Source organism: Propithecus coquereli, unplaced genomic scaffold, assembly GCF_000956105.1.
Source record: "Propithecus coquereli isolate 6110/MARCELLA unplaced genomic scaffold, Pcoq_1.0 Scaffold944, whole genome shotgun sequence".
In the NCBI taxonomy this organism is placed as follows: Eukaryota; Metazoa; Chordata; class Mammalia; order Primates; family Indriidae; genus Propithecus; species Propithecus coquereli.
In genome coordinates, this window is record NW_012155774.1 from 269,586 (window position 1) to 277,938 (window position 8,353).

An 8,353-nucleotide genomic window follows, 5' to 3' on the forward strand; every position below is an offset into this window, starting at 1 on the left:
TTTTGGAGCCAATGCATATTTTTCAGGTCTCAAAACATTTTGGGAGGCCCCAGGCCTCGTTTATTTAACAGTCTGGGCCATAGATGGGCCATCTTCCTCCCCTGGGCTGTGGGACGGCTCCGCCTCCCTGGCCGGCCTGGCCATCACTAAACTGCGGGATGATCCAGGAGGTCAGGGCCCTGGGCTGGAGCAGAGGGGCCTTGCCAGTCGCCACCCTCCTAGGCTGGGAAAAGCTCACCTCCAGCCCCTCCCCGAGCACCCCGACCCCTGCACCCAGCTGGCCTGCGGCGGTTATGTCCTCGCCATCACTTGGAATTTACTATGTGTGTCCCAGAAGGTCCCATATGCATGTCTTGTCCCTAATAAACCTCTTGAAGCTGCACCCACCACATCCTTTGTTTTTGTGACCCTCCAGCCCCTGATACAGAACCCAGGTAGAATAGGCATTCAATAAACATCAGCTCCTTGAACTTCATTCTTGACGTCCTCTTTCCTACAGATACCTGCCTGGATGGGTTCACGCTTGGTGGCATTGGAGATGTTCGCTCCCTCCCTACGCCTCACTTTAGTTATTTATGAAACTAGGATAGTAATCCTAGTGCCACCGAGCTATGGTGAGGCTCAGGTGGGCTAACATAGAGCAGGTGCCTACGAACGGTGTCCCTCTACCCTCAGGTGGCATTCTCAATCCCCGTCTGGCACAGAGTCAGTGAGAGGAGATCTTGGAAGCCTATGAGTAGCCCCTTCATTCCTCAACAGCACCCCGAATAATCCACTGCTCGAAAGATTCAAAGAAACGCTAGCAATTTATTGGATTCCTACATTTCCAAAAAAGCAAATACATAGCGTATCACACAGGAAATCTGGGCCTGGCCAGTACACGGCTTTTGTACAAACATGAAGCGAGGGGCAGACGGGCTATAGGGAGGCTCCCCTGCCCCCACCCACTGCTAGCCCCGGCCGTGCCCCTCCCAGCCACCCACCTCCCAGACGGGTTTCGAGGGGGTCAAGCAGAGAGAACATCACGCCTCTGGGGTCCCCAGGAGAAGCGTGGAGTCTGAGTTGCTGGTCTGGCCCCACTGGAGAGGCTGCTGCTGGTCATAACTGGATTTGTCTTAAGCATAGGAGATCTTGGGGTCAGGGCGGGGACAGAGTCTGTGCCTGTCTTCATTTGGCCTCAAATTGGAATTTCTTGTTTGGGGTGTCGACCCTGGTAGCGTGAGGTCAACACGGACTTAAAATACTGAGACCTGCCTCGGATACGTGGAGTCCAGCAAACTGCCTCCTCTCTTTCTCCAGGAAATGCATCCTCACGTCCTCTCGGTCCTGCCTCTTCCAAAGCGACAGGCATGGGTCAGAGGCCCGGGTGACCAGGCCCACCTGGCTGGCCTGAGAGGGCACAGAGGTTACCAAAATCAGGCCTGGCCTACCCGCCCTCCTCAGCTCACTGAGGGCTGAAAAGCTGCCTCTTTCCCAGGCAGAGGGCTGGGCCCACCTGCCTCTTCCTCTGGGGGAGGAAAATGAGCCAAGAGGTCAGAGTGGTGCCAAGGAGAAGAGGCATCTCCCAGGCTTACAGCAGTGTCACAAGTAGCAGTTTATGGACTGCACGGCCCCTCTCAGACCAGGGCACTCCTAAAGCCAAGGCCCCCATGTCTCCTCTGTCCTCCGGGAGGACATGAGCCATGCTGGGACACGTGTGGTCTGTTTTGTTTGCAGATGTGTCCTGAGTGCTCACGGCACTGCCCGGCACAGGTGGGTGCTCCATAAATATTTGCTAAGAGATGAATTCCTCTCCGTCCCGATGACAGGCAAAGGGGGCACCCTGAAACTATGCCCAGGACCGTCTGGTGGGACCAGGCTCCCACGTGGGTCCCCGAGAGGGCCTGATGAGCCAGGAGCAGGCCCTTCAGCATGGGCAAGAACAGGGAGGGTGTCCAGACCACAGCACCATCGCACACCTGGTTACGTGGCCTGGGACTCCTCTCAGGGGACAGCGTCCTCTCATGTCTGGTCTCCCCCATCCTCAGCTGTCCCAGCTCTTAATGGGCACATGCTGACTTCAGAACAGGGTTTTTCAGTTCTGACTGCTGGGGTGAGAGGTGGGGTTGGACTGTGGGGTGTGCAGAGGGTCAGGAGACTGGGGAGGAGGCTGAGGAGTGAGGAGGAGGAGGAGCAGCATCTTACACTCTTCTAGAGAAGGGTGCAGACCGGCAGTTCATTCCCCTCTGACACCAGCAGACACAGAGGTGGGGGCTGGGGCAAGGAGGCCCCAGGAAGGCTATGCTCTGCCCTGCCTGGCAGTCTGCACTGGCGGTCGTTGGCACCGACAGGCTTCCTGCTGCTCACCCACAGTGCACACAGCTGGGGGCCGGGCGGCAGGTGCCTTGATAGGCTCCTTGTCACATCCCCAGGGGGTTTCACGGAGAGGAGACGGATGGCCGGGCTTCAGGGGAAGGTGGGGACGGACTCTGGCTGAAGTGTGGGCTTGTTGGTGCCCCGATATGACACTTCCCTGTCCTGATCTATCCGAATCCCCTTCCTCCACATCTCCTGGGACCCCACACGCCCTTACTGGACTCACAGCAGGGTCTGGTGGGAAGCACCTTCCTGGGTAACGTCCACACCCCCGCCCACCCATCCCGCGGGAAGCCTGAGCAGGTGCGTGCCCAGCCCTGGCCTGCTCCCCTCTCCGCTGGGAACACGAAGACCACACCGCCGTTCCCTGAACACCTCTTTGGCTTCCTGGAGCACCATCTTCGCCTTCTCTGTCCTATAACAAGTCGGGCTTTGCCCACCCCATCTCTCTGGCTCCTGCTTCCCCAGGTGGACCTCACAGGGCAAAGCAAGAGAGAAAGCCCTGCTGTCTCTAGAGCCCACACCCTGCCCATCCCCGGTCCTGTGGCACTGCAGGGAGGCGGCATTATCGGATGCACTCAGTTTCCCATGAGCTACACCAAATCTCCCTTCTGCAAAGCAGCCTCTTATTGGGGGAGGTTAGCCCGGCCTCCGTTCCTCTTCCTGCCCCAGAGAGATGGCGAGCGGGAAGCCCACAGGCCTCCTCCATGGGTGGGCCTGGCTCACCGGAGCCCCCTGCCCTGGCACAATGCGTTTTAGGACCTACAGGCAGCTCACCAAAAAGCACATGTCATCCTTGCCTATGAGTAAGAAACACGGGAGAGTCTTTTTCACCACCTGATGAGCTGTGCTGGAATAGCTTCCCTAGCTTTTCGCAGTCTGTGGTTATGGTTTTAGGCACTCACACACACACACACACACACACACACACACAGGCACACACACGCACACACATTTCCATTATACACATATATATATACCATTTCTCAGAGAAAGAAGTATTGACATCAGATATAAGCCCCTTTAACTCAAGAAAGCCCCCCCAACCTCCCCAATCCCCATCGCCTACCAGTTCCCCCAAGGAAAAAAAAAGAAACTAAAAATATTTCCATTATTCTCAGTTTTCAGGTTTCCTCTCAGCTGCATTTGAACTTTTCCAAATACTGCACAGGATGGACAGAAGGACCTGTCCAGCAAGGCCTGAGGTCTTCTCAACTGGGTCAGATCTTTCTGGAAAAAGAGAAGGCCCCAAGTTAGCATTTATAGTGACGTGTTTCCACCCCAGTGAGTCCGGCCAATACTGCCACCTCTTCTCACCTGCATCTGCCCTAAGGTGTGCTCTGGCCTGAGACTGGTCTCAGGGCCACACCTGGCACGTTTATGGGTTGCTCCTGTTGATTGAGAAGCTCGTTAGCTTCGTCCCCCACCCCACTCCCCTTCCACCCCGTTCAGTGCTAAGCATGGAGACTGAGCTCATTAAGAATCTACTGAGTTGAATCTTTTTCCCTTTTCTGTCTTCAAGCTGTTGCAGCCCATCTACCGGGAAAGAGTGTCTGGAGTCTTATTTAACATCTGTCTGGACCAAAGTTACAGCCCTGTCTGCCCACGAGGACCCAGATACTGGGTCCCAGATGCTGGGGGTGGGGAGGGTGCTGGCAGACAACCTGGGCTAAGAAGTCCCCTTTGGCTCGGAAGCCCTGTCCTCATCCCTGGCTACTTGCAGATGGCTCTACACTGGGACAGCCTCTGAGGACCCTCTCCAGGGTCGATGACAGCTTATTTGGGGATCTAGCTGTGGTTCTCTGCCTGCATCAGAAATACTTTAGATGCTCATTTAAAAATGCATTTTCCTGGGCCCTACACCACGGCTACTGAGTCCGAATTGCTGGGGTTGGGCCAGGAGTGTGCAAGCATCCCAGGTGACTCCAGTGAACATGAAGGCTTGCAAGCCTTTGGTGTAGAATTTGTTCTGAGTTTTTGGTCCCTAGAAACATCAGCTGGAAATAAGCTTGTCCATCCTAGGCATGTGCAGAGACTGGAAAGTGGACTATAAAAAGGATAAAAAGTGAGCTATGGGTGACTAATTCCAGAATGACATATTCTATAATTTCAATTGTATATATTGTATTCCGTGCTGTCTTCCATGTGAATGGTACCACCAGTGTTGTGCAGTGTGCAACCTACATATTTGTACCCAACAGTCCTGCACAGACCCTCTGGCCCTTCTGACATTACCAGGACATTATACATCCCTAATATCTTGTGGTGGGACAGCTCATGCCCCCAGCCAAGCAGTCTACACAGCTGCTTGTGTTGGCGGGAGCCAGGCTGTCTGCCAGGCCAAAGGATGCTTCTGTGTCCCTGGGGAGCTCAGGCCTATCCGTTCTCTCTGAGACTGGCTGAGGCTGTTGCGTGGTCCCAGAGGCATCCCTTGCCCTGCGGGTGGGGTGGTCCTTACCTGCAAGGTGAACTTGCTTGGACAGCCTCTTCTTAGAATCGGGAGGTGAAGTTCCTGAGGCTGTTGGCCCCAGCTAAGGTCCCCAGCATGTTCCTATCAAAACCTTGCTGCAAAGACAGAAACATCAACTGTGTGACGCACACACAGTGTGGGGCTCGCTGTGGGGCCAGACGCTGCCCTCCCAGAGCACCCTTGGCTCATCCCGCCTCTGGACGGGGCGTGCCCTGACCGCTAAGTGCACGTGTCAAGCGCTAGAACTGGCCTCAGGAAATGCGCAACCAAACAGAACGCTGTTGCTCCCGTGAGTTAGGGAAACGTGTTTGGATCAGCACGTTCGAATTTCCTGCTTGTATTTGTAGAAATCTGAATCAAGGCATGAGGATTTCGGCTAGTACCCGTGAGGTTAGAGAGCTTGTTAGTTGTTCTTCCTCCTGACCATCTCTGCCTGTCGTCGCTAATTCTCACAAGAGCTCTCAGGCACGGTGGACGTGGCCGGTGTGTCCCAAACACAGGCGCAGGCGGCTGGCGCTGGTGGTGAAGCCGCCGTGCTAGAAGGCTCTGTTTACCTGTCTGCTCTCCACCTCCAACCCCGCCAGCCCCTGAGCAGCTGCTGCGTGGAGACTGAGTCTCGTTCCTGATATCTGTCCTAGCATATAGCAGGTGCTCCGTGAACACGCTTGGGAGTGAACAAGGACAGCACAGTGTGACGGCAGCAGCAGGCCAAGGTCCCCTGGGGAAGGGGGCTGTGGCACCAGTGCTGACCTCTGAGAGCCAAGCCAGCTGCTGCTGACGTGTGGGAGCAGGAGGAAAGGCCACGGGGGATTCCGAACAGCTGCTGGTTCGAAGCCCCGTTCCTCCATGCTTGGGCACGTACCGCCGTTTCCCCTGCAGACCTGCCTGCTGGGTCCTGTCGAGCTTGGCTGAATTTGGTGGAAAGAGCCCAGGCGCGAAAAGCGCTGGATCCTTGCCTTGCTCCTGCTCTGACTCACCGAATCCAGGTAAATTCCCTCAACCCCGATTCCCTACTCGACCGAATGGACATAAGACGTGTGACTGTCACCTGTGCCTGTGACAACCCAACGAGGGATGGAAGCGAAGGTGCTTGGAGAAAGGGGCCCTGACCCAGACCGGGCGAGGCCGCCGTCAGCACGGCTGGGGGGAGTGACGCTGAATGGGGGTGCTGGCTCCCACGGCACTGCATGGAAGGGGTGCCCGCCGCCCACCGAGAGCGACGTCGGTGGATTCTCCACGTGTTTTAGGCCAGGTGTGGTCTCTGTTTGTATTTTGGGGTGAGCCGAACCTTGGGCCACCGTCAGACAGCGTGAGGAAGCTCTCGCCCAGGCCTCCTTCCCTGTCTCCCCTCGGTCTGACCACGGCTGCCCTTGCCAAGCCCACCCTCCGTGTGGCACTGTTGGAAAGGAGCGCTGGATCGTGGAGAGCAAGGGCCACTCTTGCCGTGGCCTTCAGATTTCCCCAACCCTCTGTGACCACAGTGGCCTCCTGGGCTTCCCTGCCGCCTCCCCGCTGGGCTGCAGAAGAGCTGCGCCTCCTCCGCCCAGGCTGCTCTGCCGGTCCCCAGCCTCCCCCGTCCTCCTAGCCCTTCCTCCTCCCCTCCCTGCCCCTCTGCCTGCTCTCTCTCCCCCACGGCAGAGACGCTTGGATCCCCTCTTGCCACGCAAAACCCTGCACGGCTGCCAGTGCCAAAGGCACAAGTTCAGGCTCTGCAGGCGGTTTTGTAATCCAGCCCAGACCTACCTTTCTAGCCAGAGCGCCCCACATGACATGTCTGCCTTCTGTCCACCCTGTTTCTCAGCTTGCTCCTGAAGGGTCCCACCCCAGGGTCTCACACGTTTCCTTGCTTTCCTCTGCCCGCCACACGCTCAGCACCCCTCGCGGAGCCCGGAGCCTAGAGATCGGCCAGAGCATCGTCACACGCATTTTCATGCCGACGTTGTTTTTGTCTCTCAGCCGCTCTGGGCTCTGTCGCGTGTGAGCCTCACTCAGCTGGGTGGGGCAGGCCACTCTGCCTCCCTTTTCGACCCACCTGGACTTCAGTTGTTACAGGGAAAGCCTTTGCTGGGGGGGAAGAACCTCGGCAGGGGTCGACGACGCGGGCTCTTACCTGTCTGAGGACACCCTGCAGTTCCTTGCTGGACCACATGTCAGACAGGAGCAGTCGGGCAGCTTCTGCAGCCTTGGGTGAGGCACTGGCAGAGGGATGTGCATTTGCGAGATGAGATTCTGGGAGGCACGACAAGAACGCCCCCCTCCCACCCTCCCCTCCAGGTCTCCGAGATGGGGAGGGAGAGGCCCCAGGGGTGCAGGAGAGAGGAGCCCAGTTGGGGTGTGCTGAGCCCTGATCACTCTACACAGTGGGCACAATCCCAGCCCCCCGCCCATCTAGAGGCCCCCACGACTGTCCTCAGGGGCCATGAGGTGGGAGCGCCCGCCCGCTGCCGCAGTCCTCGTCCTGGGAAGGGAGGGCTTCACAGGGCAGGATAAAGTCCCCCACAGTTGGGTCTGCTGCCCCACGCCTCCTGCTGCCCCTACATCCCCAGCTGAGACGTGTGCCGCCTCTGTTCCCCCTGAGTAGCCCGAGGCCTAGATGCTGGGCCCTCAGCTCCACTTACTCTCAGCTTCTAGAACTTTCTCATTCTGGCATCCCCCATCCCTGCCTCCCCCCTGCCCTGGGTATTTTCCCTGCGCGGTGGAGAGCTGCAGGACCCCTGCGGGGCACCGGTCCCGGCGCACCTGCCGCGGCTCAGGTTGATGACGTTGTTGAGCATGCTGCTGGAGAAGTACTGCTTGGCCATCTGCGGCTGCGAGGCCATCAGGTTCCTCACGGTGTAGCAGGCCGAGGACAGGATGTCTTCGGAGTTGCTGGTGTTGCCAGTGTGGCTGGTGAGGAGCCTGGTCACCTCCGGGAACACCTGGTTCCCTGGGAGAGGAAGGAGAGGGGGCGCAGGGTCAGGTGACCAAGGGAAGGCGCGTTCCCTCTGGGGCCGCAGCCTGGGATTGCTTTCTGCCAGGCTCCCGGCGAGGCGGCCCCTCAGGGCTCCGAGCCCAGATGGGACCTCTGCAGACCTGCTCCCGTCCCTCAGGGGACTGGCCCTGTCTATCTGCACACTGGCCTTTGGCCAGCTTCCCCTCCTAGAATGCTCCCCCCGGGGAATGGTTAAAAGGGTGACCCCCCAGCAGGCTCTGCAAAGTGAGGGGCCTGCGTGTCCTGTCTCGAGGGAGAGGAGAGACGGGTGGTCTTACCCATCACTCTGTGCAGCACGGGGTGGCGGGACATGTTGCTCAGGAGGGAGGCTCCGGACCGCACCACGTCGGAGTTGCCAGACTGCAGGAGGCGGGCGATTTGGGGCAGGCCCTTCTCCTTCAGCCCGATCAGCTGGCTCATGCCACTGGACATCTGGGGAAGAAGAGCCCAGTGAGGAGCCCGTGGCTCCCGGGGAGCCAGGCAGGCAGCAGGGGCCGGGAATCCCACGCAGGAACCCAGGGCCTCTTCTCTTTCTCATTGGAAGCGCTAGCAGATGC

General features: G+C 58.2%; 1 protein-coding gene across 1 annotated transcript in view; it reads right to left on the minus strand.

Moving 5' to 3' along the window:
* Positions 1-2,720: 2,720 nt before the first annotated feature.
* Positions 2,721-8,353, minus strand: part of PKP1 (plakophilin 1) — a 47,251-nt gene continuing 41,618 nt past the window's right edge. Inside the window, exons 11-15 of the mRNA XM_012664961.1 lie at positions 8,075-8,228; positions 7,565-7,751; positions 6,936-7,020; positions 4,814-4,920; positions 2,721-3,585 (exon numbers count right to left, since the gene is read on the minus strand). Of these exons, the coding sequence (XP_012520415.1) occupies positions 4,846-4,920; positions 6,936-7,020; positions 7,565-7,751; positions 8,075-8,228 (501 nt within the window). The 3' untranslated portion in view covers positions 2,721-3,585; positions 4,814-4,845. The remainder of the gene's footprint in view (positions 3,586-4,813; positions 4,921-6,935; positions 7,021-7,564; positions 7,752-8,074; positions 8,229-8,353) is intronic.